General features: G+C 33.4%; 2 protein-coding genes and 1 long non-coding RNA gene across 21 annotated transcripts; 1 reads left to right on the top strand and 2 right to left on the bottom strand.

The window, feature by feature from the left end:
• Positions 1-4,570, top strand: LOC123888971. Its single transcript, XR_006802411.1, has 3 exons — positions 1-94; positions 258-343; positions 4,472-4,570. It is a non-coding gene; the product is annotated as an uncharacterized LOC123888971 (long non-coding RNA).
• A 636-nt stretch (positions 4,571-5,206) lies between these two features.
• Positions 5,207-19,060, bottom strand: LOC123888969 (protein NRT1/ PTR FAMILY 5.6-like). The gene is made up of 4 exons (XM_045938145.1): positions 18,749-19,060; positions 7,989-8,206; positions 7,094-7,641; positions 5,207-6,310 (listed from the first exon to the last, which is right to left on the bottom strand). The coding sequence occupies exons 1-4, from the start codon at positions 18,879-18,881 to the stop codon at positions 5,449-5,451; spliced, it is 1,761 nt and encodes a 586-aa protein (XP_045794101.1). The 5' UTR covers positions 18,882-19,060; the 3' UTR covers positions 5,207-5,448.
• On the bottom strand, positions 10,710-15,770 carry LOC123888970. Of its 19 annotated transcripts, none has more exons than XR_006802398.1 (8): positions 13,810-14,163; positions 13,409-13,525; positions 13,048-13,115; positions 12,837-12,941; positions 12,718-12,775; positions 11,446-12,636; positions 11,270-11,342; positions 10,733-11,081 (listed from the first exon to the last, which is right to left on the bottom strand). XR_006802398.1 is itself a non-coding variant. In XM_045938147.1 (7 exons), exons 3-7 carry the CDS (start codon positions 12,858-12,860, stop codon positions 11,490-11,492), a joined length of 249 nt encoding a protein of 82 aa, XP_045794103.1. In that variant the 5' UTR covers positions 12,861-12,941; positions 13,048-13,525; positions 13,810-14,163; the 3' UTR covers positions 10,733-11,489. The 19 variants fall into 19 exon arrangements, 2 of the variants coding, with proteins under 2 accessions (XP_045794103.1, XP_045794102.1); XR_006802403.1 differs by having other exon boundaries at positions 10,773-11,081; positions 11,446-11,621; positions 12,536-12,636; positions 12,718-12,941; positions 13,810-15,770; XR_006802409.1 differs by having other exon boundaries at positions 10,711-11,081; positions 12,718-12,853.
• Positions 19,061-19,305: the final 245 nt, after the last annotated feature.

Genomic DNA, 19,305 nt, shown 5'->3' with positions numbered 1-19,305 from the left:
TCGGTTATTTTGGGATGAACTATGTTATATAAACACATTTTTATGGACAAAAACACGACATCCACATTCTTTCCCTATGTGCAGAAATACATAGGTTTGTCGTATTTTTATTTAAAAATTTGTGTTGAAATAACATTTTGAAAAAAAAAAAAAAACTTCAAAAAACATTTTTGTTTTGGGATTAGTTTTTGCATTGGAGAAAAAATAAAACACATTGATATCCAAAATATTTGAAACTCTAATACTCACTCTCGCAGTTAGGTTTGTTTCATTCAAAACAGAGGAATTCATTGCAGACACTATCAAATCGTCAAACTCATGAGATAGCATTTCAGTCATTGAGGTATTTCATTCTTTCAAATCCATTTTACACAATATTTATTTACTCACTTTTGAATGGAAACAGTTTTACCAAAATTGAGTTTAATCCAACTACTACTTAAGCATTATATTGATTTTCTTGGATTTTTCTTCCGTTAGTCAATTATGCTTATACTTGAAAATTGGTTATGTTGTGAATTCGTCTTAAAATCACACCAATGATAAGAACTTGATGTGTGGAGCAATAGAACGACAACCAATAATTAAGCGGAATAAGCAATAATAATAATAACCAATAAACAAGATAAAGGAGAAGAAAGAACACAATATTTGTTTACCCAGTTTGGTCCAATAATGGCCTAGTCTGGGGGAGAGAGCAGCCCCTCCGTTCCACTATATCAAAGAGTAACGCTACAAAGAAATTCCCAATTGGGTTACAAGAATTAATCCTAATTCTACCCAAAACCCGAATCTCTTCCCGTGGCCAAGAGACTCAATTTGATAAGTGTTTCCCAAGGTGTAATCAATCCCCTTTGCCTAACCCTAGAGTTATACCAAGAGACAACCCCCTCTTGTTTCTCTCTAAAACTCTAGCCTTGTGTCGGCGGCAAATCCTAATTGAAAACCCTATATTGTTGCTCCCTTTCTCTCTCACTCTCTCTCAATTTTTCTATGAATAAAGTGATCCCTATTTATAGAAAAATATATGCCAAAAAACTAGTAACAAATCTATTTTAAAATAAAACAAATTCAAGTCAGAATACCCTCCAAGAAAAGATTTTTCCCAAAAAAAAAACAGCAAAACAACACATGCTGTCAAAACGCGTTGCGCCTGGGCGTGAGAAGGCAGAATTGATCTCAGTTCTGCACGCCTGGGCGCCAGCTTCCACGCCTGGGCGTGAGCAGACAAAATCTCCCAAAAACATGATTTTCTGACTTCTTGTTACCGAGATTTCAAGGCATATCCAACAATTCTCCACCTTGCCTTTAAATCAATGGTGATCCGATCAACCATCGTGCTGCTCTCTCCATCTTGAATCTTCTATTCAAGATCACTGGATCGTACCTCCTTCTTCATCCTCAGAATGCCTTCCGCTCTCATGAAGATCTTGCATCCCACTACCATAGGATTTTAGGTAGCCCCACAAGATTCACCGCACCCTCTTCAGACTCCGAACTGGTCAAGTCCGTACCTCCCTGAAGAAACGCTTGCTCCTAACTATCATCGGAATTTTAGATAGCTCAACAAGCTCTACCATCCCTCTTCAGCCCCCGGATTGTGCCTTTTCCGTCCTCCTGAAGAATCGCTTGCCTATGACTATCCATGGATTTTTGCGATAGCCCTACAAGCCTCCACCACTCTTCGACCCCGGAATGCCTTCCGTACTCTCGAAGTTTTGCTTGGCTCCAAACCAACCTTGGAATTTTAGGTGGTTCCACAAGCTGCAACATCAAACTCTCCTTATATCAAACTACCTCCAGCAGTCTCACAAGTTACCAAGTCTGATCACCTGTTGCTTTCAATTGCCTCCCTGAAGATCCTCTCAAGGTCTTGCACTTCTTCAGCCACAATTGAAACATAACCGACAAGGTCTCCATGGTCATCCTCTTTGGTTCAACAATACCACTCTTCTCCCTATCTCCGATTAGATAGCCAAGAGCTAATGTTGACTGTCTACCACTATTGGAAGACTCCACCTCAAACTGAGTTTCCACCAAAGTATACCCACCATGATCTCCACCTTGTAACATGCAAGACCTCTTCAACTCCTCTGAAACATACTTCAAGCTATTGTTAGTCTCCAACAATTCTAGTTCAGTTCAACACCTAGTAAACCTTGTTCACTAGTCCAACTAAACTCATGTCACTAACAGGTCCACCCGAAGTCCCACAACTCAACCACATTATGAGAATCACCACTAGTTATAGATGCATGACCAATAGTAGAACCAACTATCTTTGCATCTAAGTTTAGAAACATACCTCACATCGTGTAAAGAAACTCACGATTGTCAAACTTCGTAAGACAAACTGAACTCATACCTTAAACCTTCAAGCTTTACGTTTTCAAGATGAACGACTTCACCTTCAACTAGCTCTAGAGTCTCAAAGTATTCATTCTTTGACCACATGTGATTGGAGCATCCAACGTCGATGACTCAACACTCAAACGATTCTCAACTTCCACTAGCACCTCCGCATAATAAAGTTGTTGTTTCAGATAGTAACCCGAGTATTATTACCACCGCCTCTCCAGGTCGACCTTCTTCGCGATCTCCATTAACCTTTTATCTTCGAGGCACCAGATAACAACACTCCATGTTTTATCCATCATCTCGAACATTAAAATTGCTTCCATCTTCACTTTCCACAATTCCAAATTGCTTTCGGAAAGTCCCTCGATATCCGACTTAGAAACCATGGTGCTCACTTCAAATTGTTCCAATTGCCCCACGGTGGGCGCCAATTATTGTGAATTCGTCTTAAAATCACACCAATGATAAGAAATTGATGTGTGGAGCAATAGAACAACAACCAATAATTAAGCGGAATAAGCAATAATAATAATAACCAATAAACAAGATAAAGGAGAAGAAAGAACACAATATTTGTTTACCCAGTTCGGTCCAATAATGGCCTAGTCTGGGGGAGAGAGCAGCCCCTCCGTTCCACTATATCAAAGAGTAACGCTACAAAGAAATTCCCAATTGGGTTACAAGAATTAATCCTAATTCTACCCAAAACCCGAATCTCTTCCCGTGGCCAAGAGACTCAATTTGATAAGTGTTTCCCAAGGTGTAATCAATCCCCTTTGCCTAACCCTAGAGTTATACCAAGAGACAACCCCCTCTTGTTTCTCTCTAAAACTCTAGCCTTGTGTCGGCGGCAAATCCTAATTGAAAACCCTATATTGTTGCTCCCTTTCTCTCTCACTCTCTCTCAATTTTTCTATGAATAAAGTGATCCCTATTTATAGAAAAATATATGCCAAAAAACTAGTAACAAATCTATTTTAAAATAAAACAAATCCAAGTCAGAATACCCTCCAAGAAAAGATTTTTCCCAAAAAAAAAACAGCAAAACAACACATGCTGTCAAAACGCGTTGCGCCTGGGCGTGAGAAGGCAGAATTGATCTCAGTTCTGCACGCCTGGGCGCCAGCTTCCACGCCTGGGCGTGAGCAGGCAAAATCTCCCAAAAACATGATTTTCCGACTTCTTATTACCGAGATTTCAAGGCATATCCAACAGGTTAGTACCATTTTTCTCCCGAGGAACAAAAATATTAAGGATTATCATTTTAGGGATTAAATGGTTGTTTTTTAGGGGTTACTAATGGAAGATACTGACTAGTTGGATGGGAGGGTATTTTAGGGACTGACTTTTAGTTGATTTTAATTGTTTGAGAACTAAATTGGTGATAATAGATATGAATTTAGGGACACGAAATTACGTCACATTTTCTTTTGCCCCATTATCATTTATCTTACTAATTTTATGATCCATCAAACTACAGAGTACTGTACTTTCAAAATGTACATTGAAACATCTGTTATTTGAATTTTTGTTAAGCAAATATTTTCACAAAGAAACTTACCAACCATATAACCACTTTATTAGAAACAATTGGTAAACCAAAGGTTGGATAGTGTATTTTTTTTCTTAGTTAACCCTCTGGTTTTCAGGGGAAGGGGCCTCGGTAATCCAGAGTTTAGCTGCGAGGTAAATAAAGTCTAGCCAAGAATTATTCCCACCAGGAATAGAACTCGGGTTCTCCCGAACAATATGTCCTAGGGAGAGTTCATTAACCACTTGAGCCCAATGTCTTGGTTAGATTAGTGTATTTAGGTTAAGTAAATGACAAAATACAAACTTTTTCATCATGTTAGGAACTGCTAGGGAGGGAATAACATAAGTACATAATAGGTAGAGTATGCAGGAAAAGAAGATGAGAGCAAGAGGGAACCAAGTTTGTTATTTCAGCTATAAAGAGAAAACACCTATTTGGACACATTTTTCTGAACGTCGTGTTTTAAAGTTTTTCAAATGACATATTTAATCTGTTTTTTTCAGCTATACTCTTTGACGACATTGCTGTAGTTTTTTCTTCTTTTTCATTGTTGAACTACTCATTTCTTCTTTGTCATAGGAAGTTATGATGCATGCAGCTAAATACCGATCGACAATATTGGATACAAACGATGTACAATACAAAGGTTAGTTGCTAAAATATGTATCTTTGAACCAATGTTTTAAGAACCGGACCGGAGGTCGAACCGTTGTGACAACTGGTTCAAGGGTCAACCGGTCGGATCGGTTCAACCGTTATTGAGCCGTTTATATTGAACCGTTCATATAATTTTTTCACGTGTTTGAGTCTATGGTTGGAAAGGAAAGATTTTTGATTTTTTAACCTTTCAATTTCAATCCATCGTGTTGTCAAAATAAAAAACCTTTCAATCCATCGTTTTTTTTTATTAAAAAATCAGTTTTTTTTTTTTTTTTTAAGTGAGAGAAAAACCGGCCGGTTTTTCCGGTTCACCGGTTCACCGGTTCACCGGTTCACACCGGTTCACACCGGTTCCCACCGGTTCTTGACCGGTTCCACTGACTAGCGGTTCTTGCTAGTCGTCCGGACCGCCGAGGGCACCGGTTCGCGGTCGAACCGGTCGGACCGGCCGGTCCGGTTCGGTTTTTAAAACATTGCTTTGAACAAACCAGGCTTTTACTAATCTTCAACTATGTATATGAGAGACCTATATGCCTTATTTATTAAAATTTGTATTCAAAAACCAGTTATCATATGCACATTAATTTGTTGAGTTGAGAATTTAGGGATAAAATGTAAGTGCTCTTCATGATGAACAATATGAGATTTTAAGGATGGGAGCATAATATAAAGTTGTATATATGCAACATAAATACAAATTGCTAATAATCAAAAGATATATATTTGATAAAATACTATAAGTAGAACATTCCCTATTTTTTTTTATATTAACCCTCTGGTTCCCAGAGGAAGGAGCCCCGGTAATCCAGAGTTAGGCCGCGAGGTAAGTAAAATCCGACCAAAAATTGTTCCCACCAAGAATCAAACTCAGGTTCTCCCCTATTTTAGTAACAAACTCAAACTGAATTTTCTACCTTGCCACAGTCACTTTTGCTATCACAGCTAGAATCAACAATTGCAATCTTTTGCACATTTTTGTATGAATATCTTCGAGCAACGAACACAAACAAGAACAAATTCAATGTAGTTATACCTGCCAATAGCCAATAAAATTTGTCCAATCTACTACTATTCAAATCCTTACCAAACCAACTCTTCCCATTCTTCTTTGTTATGTGATCAACAATTGTTATCATTATACTACTAATGAAATTCGCAGCTCCAATCACACTTAGATAAAAAGCTATTCCTAAACTTCTCATTGAATCCGGAACTTGGTCATAGAAATATTCTTGCAATCCAACAAGAGTAAATCCGTCACCGAAACCGATAATTAGAAATTGTGGAACCAACCAAAAGACACTCATTGTTAGTGAATCCTTAGCAGCTTCAAGTCTCTTTTTCTCTATTAAAGCTGCTACTATCATTGTTGCAATAGTGAAAAACATTCCAAAACCAATCCTTTGAAGGATGTTGATTCCTCTCTCATTTTGATTTACTTTTCTTAAGATAGGTACAAGAATCTTGTCATAAATGGCCACAGAAATTATCATTCCTAAGGCTGCAACTGTGAAAATTGAAGACGGTGGAAGTTCAAACCTTTCGCCTATTTTTCTGTTTAATACAGCACTTTGTTTGATGAAGAATGTTGATGTTTGAGCCACACTTATTCCAAATGGTATAGTGAATACCCAAATGGGAATCATATTGATTATTAGTTTCATTTCTTCAACTGTGGTTACATTTACTAGCTTCCAAGGACTTTGTTTCTCTGCTAAATTTCCATCATTTTCAATTATAGCTGCCTTGTCAAGAAATCTGAAAACAAATCATATGAGAAGTTTAGGAACACAATGTTTGACTCATTCTTTCCAACACTCTCTCATTGGTGTGAGTTTGTTGACTTTTGAAATAGGTCCCAAGTCTCATCACACAAGAAATAGCATCCACATGAACTAGAGGTGTCCACATGAAATTCAACAAATAATAATAGAAAGAGTGTTGGAAGCAAAACCTTAGTGTAGCTAGTTATGAAGCACTAACATACTGAAAAGTCAATACCAACAATAATTTGAAAAAATGGAATAATCGGTGCCATTGACATGCGTCGTACAACAGACATGCCTTCAATGTAAAGTGTCGATGCTACTTAAGACTTGCTATTGTAGCACAGACACTTTTGATTGAATACATGTCTGCTGACAGACATATTTCAATGTTCGACACTGTTGGAGAGTCCGGGGGAGTTCGGAAGAAATAATGGAGCCAATGCTCCAGGACCACAAGAGAGGGAGACGCCACATTTCACCAAAAACTTTAAGGCATTAGATTAATAGGTTACCTCTCTTATAAATCCAACATTCTTCTCATTCATAGTCGATGTGAGACTTAACCATTCATACTTGAAACCCAACATACACTGACACGGGTGATTATATCAATTATTGTTGGTATCGACTTGTCAATGCTGTGTCTCGCGTTTGTGTGTCAGTGCTTTGTAGCTATCTAGCACTTCAATTGAGTCATTTTTAAAATTGTGATAAATATGGAACTGTTTACGTAGGAATTTGGTAAACAACCGCTAGTTTAAGTAGAACATACCTGAGTTTTTTAGTGTGGCAAAGAAACTTTCTATTGTTGCCATGAAACTTGGGAACCTCATACAATTGATCAGGATTTGAAGGATATGGAACCTTCCTTTTAGAGATAGCAGCAACAAGAACTTGCAACATTGGAGTCAAAGGACTCCCACATGGTATCCTATACCTATAGTAAGGCCTTCCCATAATGAAGATGATAAGTGAAAGAGCCATAACTCCTGTAAAAATGATATCAGCAGCACCCCAATTTATGTTATCTTGTATATAAACAATAAGGGTTACTCCTAGAATAAGTCCACTACATAGAGCACAATTCCACCAATTGAAAAATGACATTTTTTGCTTCCTTTCTTCAATATGATCTTCATCAAATTGATCAGCTCCAAAACTCTCCAAAGAGGGTTTGTGGCCTCCAGTTCCTATAGAGATTAAGTAGATTGCTAGGAAGAAAAACACTTCATGAATTTTCCTTGGTTCACTGCACATGTTAGTATGATCACATGGCTTTAAGCTTGGTAAGAACCATGATAGTGTAAGGAGTACCAAACCCTGTGATTTTTTTTACCATATTAACAAGTTGTAAGTAAGAATCTTTGGAGGAAAAAGACAACATAATATGGACTAAATGGGCTGGTCCGAAACCCAATGGGCTAACCCGGCTCAGCCCAATTTACATATGGGCTAAATGGGTCCGGGCAAAAAAGTCCCGATTGTATTTGGGCAACCTTTTTTGAGGCCTGACCCATCCATAATTGTGGGCTAATTGGCCGGCCCACCAGCCCGACCCATTTTTAACAGCTCTAGGAACTGTTATGTAAAATTAAACAATAACAACAATAGTAGTGTAAAGCAGTAATGTACTAATGAAGTTGTAATGGTATAGTGATTGAACTTACCATAAGATAAACAATGCAAGATGCAAACACAGTGGAGTAACGACCCAAATATGCATCAGCTATGAATCCACCAAATAGTGGCATCAGAGTTGTGACACCAGCCCAATAATTAACATTCCTTGCTGCTGTCTTAAGATCTTGATGCATAACCTTTGTGAGATAAAGGACTAAGCTAGTTGCTATTCCGAAGTAGCTTAATCTCTCACTAAACTCAATTGCTGAAAACAATTATCCCGAAATTAATCATTCTCTTGTGGTTAATGAATGTAAAATTTGACCAAATTACACTTTCGTTCCCTTGCATTAGTTTTAAGCTTTTTTTTTTTTTGTACATAGACGAAATGACAAAATCATTATAAACTCACGTGGAAGTGAAGGAACCGGGATTCGAACCCCCGGTCATAACATCTGACCTAACTAACAAGTTCTACTGTGGTAGTAGATAACATTTATTTTTTGTTTTATTTTAGTCTCTTATGTGTTACAAAAGTTAGACATTGGTCTCTTAAGAATATAGAACATGGAAAAAAACTTTACAAAGCAAAGTGAAACACGAGGGGAAAAAAATTTAATATAGCCTAACTATAGTTAAACAAACAGTTTTCAAATTATGATATCATTAATTGTGTTTTACAGACAACTAATTGTTATATCGTTAAAGTCTCCTATATTAGTCTTGTGAGCATGGCTCATGAGTTGGTAGGGACATTGCATGTAATATGCAGAGATTAAGGTTCAAACCCTGCTACATCCATTTATTCATCTTAAAAGATAATTTTCTAACAACTAAACTATCTGACAAAAAAAATCAAGTATCCTATAAGCCGTGTAATGCAAATTCAATAAAATTAAAGTAGGGGAAATATTGGAATTTAAACATCCCCTGCTGTATAGCATAAAGTATATGATAAGTGCAGACAAAATTTTGTTCATGGAATTGAAAATGATTAATATTAGTGTTGCAAATTCAAGTAATAATGTTAACCATTTGAATATAGAAAAAGTCAGCGATTTGAGATGCAATTGTATAATTGAAATGATGTCTTAAGTCACGAGAAAGTCTACTATAGGCACAAACATAAATTATATGTGTTAGGCACACTCACAAAAAATTTTAAAAAAATAAAGATAAAATGGTTAAAGTGGAATTGATGTGACAATTTTAATTTATTTTTATTTGTATGTGTGTGTGCCTAAATCTTGTGCTCAAATGAGTGTGTCTAAGTAAGTGTTTCTGTCACTAGTCATTGTTAAGATTACCACATACTTGAGATCTATTTCGAAGAGAATAAGCAACTTGAGCCATACATCCCTAATCTTGGACTCTAAGTACCACTTGTACATAAAGCATTCATGTGCAATTCTATTCTTTTTCAGTATTTTGATACTCAGAATCTTGTAGTAGATTTTTTCCATAAGTAAATGGTTACTATCTATTTCCTTAGAGATGTGACACTTCTTGAATTTTCCTTTGTTCCTTTTTATGAGATTTGTATGTATTGTTTTAAAAAAATTAACTACATCTAATTATTTCTTAATTAATATACATCTAATTATCTTATATCTAATTTATAATAAATACTATAATGAAAACATAATTCAATTATCCCTCTTTTAAGAACATACTCATAAACGTCACTGTGACTCTGTGAGCATAACTTAGTTAATAAGGATATTGCACGAGTAAATTTTTTCGCCTACTAGCTGTACAGGAAAAGGAAAGTCTACTTACGAGATTGACTGACTTATTGGATCTATACCTCTGGTCTTCTCCCTTTGTTAGAGATACCTCTTCGATCTATTGCTCAACCGCCTATGGACCGGTATTCGAACCATGATACTCTTACTTATTCACTTTTAAAAGTGAAATTCTAGCCGCTAGGTTAATTGACAAAAATAAAATAAAAATATATTCATAAAATAATACTAATAATTGAGCTCAAGTAATTAATGAACTTTATTAAAGAACAAACTTTGAATGAATTCGAGTTCGATTTCTGAATGAACAATTTTTTATCATACTTTACTTACCTTTTAACTAAACTCTGAATTATCAGGACCCTTTCTCTGAGAACCGAATAGTTAACACAAAAAGAAAAATACAAAGAAAAAAAACACTAAGGTTTAAAACTCAGATTTTTTTTTTTTGAAATGGCAAAATGAACTATTATTAAACAATCAACCCCTAAGTACAAGGTGTACTAAGAGGGATATATTTTTGAAATGGCAAAAAGAATTATGCATTGATATTAAGAGAAGTATATTTTATTAAATGATTATTCTAAATGTAGTTAATATAATTTAAATACTTAGCAATCACTACTACAAAAAAGGGCTTTTATAGCGTTTTTTTTTTGGCTTTTATAGCATTTAAAAGCGCTATTGATGGATCCGCTATTATAGGTATCACGCCTATTATAACGTTTTCAAAAAGCGCTATTATAAGTATTAAAACGCTATAGTATAACTGATTACGCGTATTTTAATGCCTTTGTCAATAGGTTTTAATAGCGGTTTATGAGAAAAGCGCTATTAAAGGTTCCAGTTTTAATAGCGCCCGTGCTTAAAGCGCTATAGTAAGGCTGTTTTTTCTAAACGTTTTATAGCGATTTATATGAAAGCGCTATTGTATGTCTTATGATTTATTTTTTTTTAATTCAACCTGGTGCTTTTTTTTTTTTAATATATGTAACCTGGAGCTTAATTTTAAAATTTAAAATATAGCAAATAATATCAAGTACTTTATAGAGAATAAAAAGTACTTTTCCAATATATAACATGAGTAATATACATTTGGACTGATATAATATTCAAGCTGAGTACATAACTATCACCATCAAAAGAAACTCAATTATGCTAATATGCTAATACAAAGGTCCTTCCTATATATGATTCTCAACCTTAATAAGATAACAACCAGCACAAGACAACAAAATTGGTTTACTACAACGTGAATAATAACCTCCCAACAGACCATTTCTTGCAACTAGCTGATGAGTTCAGAACACCAAAGCAACCAAATTAAAATTAACCTAAGCATTCCTCTACCATTTCCCAAACCAAGCCAACACCTCTGATGTTTTCATGTAGTCCCTGAAAAATTAAAAATATACTCAATATAGTCAATATCTTGTGCTCATGACATATTGATCCAATAACTCGTGTCTAATAGTGCAACTGAAACCTATAATAACAAAAGAGCAGAAAAAGAAACACTACGAAAGCATCACTCTCCAATTCCAAGCGTGACAAAGCACATAATGCAAATAGCTCAGGAAGACCTTAATTGATAAGGATGGAGATGGAGGTTCGACGAGATGGAACAACGACGGTCGCGGTCTCGCACAAACTAACCTATAACAAAATTAATTAACTATAATGAAATTAAAAAGAAAGGGGGAAAAACATAAACTAACTAATAACCAAAAGCTTTAATATCAATTAAGAGACATATAACCTGTAGTTGAGCTCTTCCATTTTGACATTCATATTAATTCTCACCTACACTCCACTTGGATACCTTAAGGTTTGTGCTGCATCATTTATATAACTTATTGATTCAAATGAAGCACCTTCGACAGAGACTGGGCATATAAGAATTGTTGCTGAATAGAGATTTATTCCATTTTCAATCTACAACGCTCGAATGCATGGCTTAATCATAACAGGACTTTCAAATGTCTTGAAACAAACACTATAATGAACATGAATGAGAATGTGAAGTTATTATTATCATGAAATTACTCATGTGATATGAATATAACAGGTTCTATTGAGGCATTTTAAAGTTATATAAAAACTTGTCGGCGCTTGGGATGTGCCAAATATATGCAAGACAAAAAATATACCCCTCCGTCTCTGCTAGAAGACAATACGTGAAAACTTTGATTGCTTTTGTATCTCTTTTTGTTTATTGTTTTTCTCACAATTCAACATGGTTATGTTCTCTGAGACTTATCTTAATTTACTAAAAGAAAAACAGCTAGATTACATTAGTGAGTGATACTTTGTTTCCATGACTAAAGAAGTCCAACATTAGAGAACATACCTTGACTAAAGAGTTCTCCGAATATAATAATAACCTTGAAGTAAAAGACCATGTGGATAGTAAAAGAGAAATCAGCATTTCTAAGACAAATTGGAATCACTGAAGTACATTAAAACAAGGCTCAAAGTACAAAGGGATATCTAAAACCCCTGCATACATTTGGTCGTTCTTCTGATTAGAGGAAAGGATCAACTAAAAGTGGACATGGAAATATGTATCGAACTTTTATTCTACAATAAACAAGCCCAAATCTAACACTTGAAATTTATAACAACACAAATAAATTTAATGAGAAACTTATGACATAGATAAAATGGTGAATGGAGTGCATTAACTTAATCAATTTAGGACATGTACAGTGTAACTAGAATAAGGCTAGATTAATAACTTCAACTCATACCTAGTACCTACATAAGTATATAGTAACCTAAATAGATGAGTGGAGTAGAGAAACTTGAAAGAGTAGGCATTCCAAACAACAAAATCAACAGATACTCACAATAGGATGGGCAAGTAGCTCTCGAAAGTTGTAGTTGTAGATGTTTTTTTGAACAAGGTAGTTGTAGATGTTATCTCCCAGCAGTGCAGAAATGCAAAATCCTAACAGATCACAAAAAAAAAGAACTGAATTGAAATGCAAAAAATTTGAACAGACTTATACAGTACAATTTGAAAAGTTACCGAATTTAGCCATCTTCCAAATTGTTATGAAACTGCCACATCTAGCCAAAACTGCCAACTGCAGAAAAACTTCAGTTCTGGAGCAGTAAAAGATAAACTCTTTAGTGTAGATTTCTAACCTCAAATTGATATATCCCTTGCATAAGAAAATGAGATTATAATGAATGTTCCAATACTAAACACAAATGCTGATCTTGAAACATCTTTCCACATTATTAAATCCACTGAAGAAGAGATTCATAAATAAGAATTATTATTATTAGTTGGTATAAATTGAATTGAATGAAAATTTGTAACACGCAATCACATAATTAAAGATGAGAGAGTCACCTAGACTCTGCAACTTGCTTTGGTTTTGTGGAAAAAGCTACTGTGTTCTTCTTCCTTTGGACCCAAACCTTAAAAATCAGTAACACAAATTTTTTTTATAAAAATAATAATAAGGTAAACAAATTAAACCCAAAAGTAAGAAATTGAAACTGAATATAATAATAGTTAAAGTGATCAAATGCCAAATCCTAACAGATTATAAAAAAAATGTGCATTCACTAATATCATATCATATATCATATATGCAGATAAATAGAAAATAAACCATAGACTACTATGAACTCTCATGTAACTCTCATGATTTGAGACAGCAAAAAAGGAATAAATATATCAACAAAACATTTCACAGTCAATAACATACCCGTTTGAGTGAATCAGAGAGTGACTCCACTGCTATGCATACTCAGTAATAGCTCGCATACACAGTTGGATCAATATATGTCATGTTGTCTAGTGGCTTACAGTTTCTCAATGACCCCTTTAAAAATAAGTCAAATTTAATGAGTCACTTTAAGTGCTCTGTCATACTACTTTGGTGTAAGAAGTGGAATAAGCTTCTATAGCAATTGAAAATTAGAGTAGATATGGAACAATGAACTAAAAATAAGTGCAATTGAAAATCACAAATTTAATATCTTCCACTAAAAATCACAATTGTAAACACACCACTACAGTTGAAAAAATAACAGGTGATTACCAACACCCAAAAACAACTTTGTCTTCTAAATTAAATCAATTTTGCAAATTCAATTGTAAGCATACCTTAATGACGGCAGTTTGAGTTGTGAAAGCATGGTGACGGTTAAATTCGTGGGTTATTGGATTAAGGTTCTTGGAGAGAAGATGATTTTTGGGTTATGGGTTAGGGTTCAAAGTGGTTTATGGGTTCTTGGATATTAGAATTGCCGAGTGTGATTGGAGAAGACGAGTTGAACGATTAATCTGGGAAACAACTTATCTGAGTTCCGATTGCTCTAACTTCAATTTATCTGGGAATCAACCTCTTTGAGTTCCGTTTGCTCTGAGTTTGATTACAGAGGACCGAGATTCCTTTGGGTTTGAAGCCACAAGACGATCGATTTTGAATCTTAGGGTTTGAGTTCAATGTTTGCTAGGAATGGTTTGAAGAAGTTAGAAGAACATTGATTTTTTTTTCTAGGGTTTGAATTCAATTTTTCCTTGAAGTGGATTGAAGATCGTGGTGATAAATTAGTGATAAATTTTTCCCTGCTTATTTATTTTTTTTTATGTGTTTTTTATTATATGATGATTTAGGAACCAAGGACCAGGGTTCGACACCCACCCACCACAATTTTTATTTATTAATTTCATTTTACAATAGCGGTTATGTAAAACGCGCTATTATAGGGTATTAGCTTTAACAGCACTTTTTCAAAAGCGCTAATATAAAGCTGCGCGTTTATGTCTTTAATATCGGTTTCTAACAAAACGCTATTATATGTACTTTGGGTCAAGGCTTTAACAGCGCTTTTTAGAAAGGCGCTATAATAAGGGCTCCGTTTAATCTTTTAATAGCATTTTCAAAAAAGCGCTATTAAATGGGCGCTATTAAAACTCTTTTTTGTAGTAGTGAATATGAATACAGAAAAATCAATCCACAAATAATATTCAATATTCACTAAATTGTTGCTATAAACTAAAAATAATCTATGCTACAGTACTAACAAAATATATTTTAGTATAATTGTTAAGCCAATAAAAGAAAGACGACATGATAGCTCAATCATTTGCATCCCTAGTGCAGTAGGAATATTGTAAACTAGTGGAATGTGTGGGTCTTTAATTGTTTGGATATTTACATATATTCAAGAGACATAGTAATTAGTTTTGTGGTAGACAATGTAAGAGGTCAACCCACATAATTCTAACATATATCTCCTTCATCTATCACTAAGCCGCCCTAGAGAGATAAGCTCCTCTTTTTTTTTTAAGTTTTCTTCTCGTCCTTTCATAAAAAATGGGGTGATTTTGAGTCTTTTTCGATCCAAAATCACCTCTTTGCATATTTTTCTATTTGCTTTAATCTATATAAGTGGTTTTCACATAGATTAAATTTTTTTTTTGTGTTTTTTATTTTATTTTATTTCGTCGTCCCGTCTTTGTGCGGTGTTTGTATTCCCGTTTGTTGTAGTGTTCGTTTGATTGAATTGACAGATCAACCTCGGTCAATTACTGATTTACACGGTGATTAAGTTCTCCAAGATGCAGATCCGGAAACATAGGTATTCCGATTACTTTAATTTTATCACATTATTTGTAGGCATGAGTATGTCGTTTTATGCTATTAACTTGGATGATGTGAGTTTGTTCGCAGATTCATCATTTTCGTTTTTAGCGATATTAAATTTGTACTTGAATCTGATGTACTTTACCAATTTGAATGAATCAAAATCATTTGTTTTAGTAAAAAAAATTGAAAGAGGTCAACCACTTCAGGCAACATATATATCATGATAGATGGATAATGGATTAGCATATGAATTATGAAATATAAAACATAATAGAAAAGTTATTTTACATTATCTAGTATATACACTAAAAAGATGACTAGGAATATAGAACAATTAAAGCAAAGTTTTTCTTACCATGATATTGATACTAATTTTCCACCATCGTTTGTTTTTTTTGGAATAAGCAAATGAATATTATATTAAGAAGAGTTTTGTGGGTATTCCAACCATTACAATAAAGAGCTTAAAGAGAAGGAGGAGCTTATCTTCATCGGGGAACCTGTGGGGCACACAAGATGAGTTCTTTCCTCCCAATCGAGTTTTCTTCATACGTATGAGTCAGAAATCAAACTTTTGACCACATATTTAAAGGGACCAATACTCTTACCACTTGGACTAATTCATTGTTGGTTAATTAAAGCAAAGTTATTTTTATTAAAAACCGAAAATACAACATAATAGGATAACTATAAAGTTTTAATGTTTGTTCCAAAAAATCTATATAAGGTTTTAATTTATCCACCTATATTATACTATATTTAGTAGTATGTAACCAAAAAAATACTATATTTAGTAGTAAATGTTACTGTTTGGATATTTTTTTTATAAGCAAAATATACATTATAAGGGAAGAGATACTATACAAAGTATAGTTGTCATCATGACAAGAAAATTCGTATCCGTTCAAATTCGTTACAAATTTAACAGAAAAAATTTGGGTTGATTGAGTTTGGATTTAAAAATAGAAGCAGGGCAGATAAAGAGAACACTAATATTCACTCAGTCTTTGTATAACTTGATAATCTAGAAAGACAAAGGTCAAATTCTAATTACAATTGTCCCAACACAGTAAACCCAACTTAATTTTTTCAAACTTTAAAGTTGAAACCATAATTCGTAATAATTGTTTTTTCTTTTTATAATGAATTCGTAATAATTGCTTTAAAGGGTCAGCATCTTAAAAAAGAATCACTACCAATAGCATATAGCACCTTAATTTCTTAATGTCAATACAATAAGACAAATTTGTGTGGTTAACAGACATTTGTTTTTTTTGGGTACAATATTATGGAATTTGTTATTATTCATTAATAATATGAACATAGTGGTATACATATTATGTGGATATGTACCGGTACATGGTTTAGATGAATGATTGTGATTTGTCCACAAATAATATTATTATAGAAAAATCAATAAATACTATTCGTAAACCAATCAAAATTATTCACGTTAATAAATATATCGATACATATCCACATGTGTACCAAAAAATTCACATGATAATATTAGTGCTCCTGGGAATTCACCGCTTTTAGTGGATTGATCATACTAGTAATTACTACTATCTCTCTTTAAAAATGGGACTGAAAATCAAATCAATGAAATATTTTAATTATTGTTAATTGGTTTAAAGGTTTTAGTTGATAATTTATTTTAAGCTGGAAATTATCATATGATTATTGTCTAAATAACTGACAATATATCCAACCAAGTGATATTGTAGAACTTTTTGCAAATGGCTTGATGTTATATTAAACATCTAAATCGTTTTACTTACATTTTAATTAACATCTATAGTTTTATCTCTATTAAATTTCTTTCTTTAAATTGAGACAACTAAAATGAAAGAACCTATATATTTATCTTAATAGGATTATCTTTGGTGAAGAAAACATATAAGAGAAAAAAAGTAGATTGCATTATATACGTAGAAGGTCGGAGTTCGAACCTCGATCATCTCACTTAGCCATTAAGCTGCTTGACCAAAAAAATCAAAGGTTGGATAGCGGAAGAGGTTTTATATACCCAGACAAAATGAGGGACCAACATTTAGTATTATTTTTTTTTGTCGAGTAATTTAGTTGTTAAAAATTCCATCTTAAATAGAATTATCTCTTGCGAATGAAACATATAGAAAGGGAAAAAAAATACAAATTCAAATGAGCATATATAAAGTAGATGATTACTTCAAACTTCTCCAAACACTATAAACCAATTAATGTGCGCATGTGGTGCTGTCCACAATCCAGTCTTATACTTTTTTTTGAAGCATATATATCCATTGCTAGTAATTAACTTTCTAAATGGGGTAGATGTCTCATAATCTTTATGCATTCTATTTTCATTATGAATTTCTGCTCTGAATTATTGTGAATTTTAGGTACAAGTATAAGTTCATGTTGCAGCAATTTCTATACTACAAATATAGTAATTAGTGGCCAATTTTAGAATAGAGATGAAAAAATAATAACTTCCACTCTATTTTTTTTCTACTAAATTTAATAATGAAATTAGTAATATATCATTCTTAAAATATGTTGAAATTCTCTCGATTGATATATGAACTTAATCTATATTCCGGCAATTTATTGTTTTTACGTTTAATTTTTAAGTTCAAGTTCATACGCGTCTAGATTACTGTTACTCAAACACGCCGATCAAATATACCATTCGAAACAATCACAAACCTGTTAACCGAGAACCCACAAAAGATCTAATATCAAAGTTTTTGATTGCCCCTTGGAATCATTTTATTAGAGTGCAAAAATACCATTTCTTAATATTAATAAACCATTGTCAACAAATTGGCTTCACTCTCTAAAATTTTCTTATTAACTTGTTTTTTTGGTACAACTTTTTCTTATTAATTTAAATTTTACTAATAGAGTTATTAATTGTTATATTTCTTATCTAAAATTAATTGCGATATATGTTGCCATTTTGCTTTGTGTCAAAAAGAAAATGTGATATATTTTTCCATTTTGCATTGTGTCAATAAAAAATTATGCAAATGTATACTCCACTCATTGGCTTCATACATATATAAGTGGAATGAAATATAATAAACTAGATAGATATTAAGAATAGGTTTTTTCCAACTAATTGATAAATTGATCTTATCTTATCTTATACTACTATGTCCCAAAATATAAGGGAAAATTGGTCAAAGAAAGTTGATGTATTTGGTTAAAAATCTGGACTAGATACATCAACTTTAGTTGACCAATTTTCCCTTATATTTTGGGACGGAGGGAGTATATTTAAAGCCAAATGGAAGTAGATAAAAAGTACATGCATGATGTGAGTATCACAAAAGTGATTGGTGAAAGTTTGATGATTAAAGGAAGATAATGAAAACACAACAACAAAGTTAGTCATATTATTATTAATATTGAATGCAATAATTTAGATAGGAGAAGAGCAATTAGGAAACATTATTTCCTTACCAAAAATGAAAAAAGCAGCTTTCCAAGAACCAGTTGAAGCTCGAAGTGGAATACTTCCTTTATGATCAACAGAAGAATCATGAACCCATTTCATCTCATCATCTTCTTTTACTTCTGGATTCATCTTCTCCATCTTGTAGCAACTTGCTAGCTAGAGAAGTATTAGCTTTCCCCTTGCTAGCTATATAGCTCAAAAGTTCCAAATTATAGAGAGTATAATGTGAGCTAGTTGTGTACTACACAGTCATTACTTCACCTCCTTTTATAGGGAAAAAAATAGATAAGGATTTGGTTTGCTCCTTTTTTTTTTAGTACCATGTAGGTATAAAGTTTCCACCTCTGATCTAATCTTCTGGAGCATACAAAATAATCATTTTTCCTTTCTCAATCGAATTTTTTTCATACACGAGAGTCAATAGTCAAACCCTGACCATTTGCTTAAGGGATCAAAATCCTTATCATTTGAATAAATTTATCGTTTGATTTGCTTTTTCTTTACATGTCATTATTAAGAAAATTTTGATCATCCTAAAATATAATATGTTTTGAAGGAAAAA

Source organism: Trifolium pratense, linkage group LG6, assembly GCF_020283565.1.
Source record: "Trifolium pratense cultivar HEN17-A07 linkage group LG6, ARS_RC_1.1, whole genome shotgun sequence".
NCBI lineage: Eukaryota > Viridiplantae > Streptophyta > Magnoliopsida > Fabales > Fabaceae > Trifolium > Trifolium pratense.
This window is presented reverse-complemented; position numbering and strand designations above follow the sequence as displayed.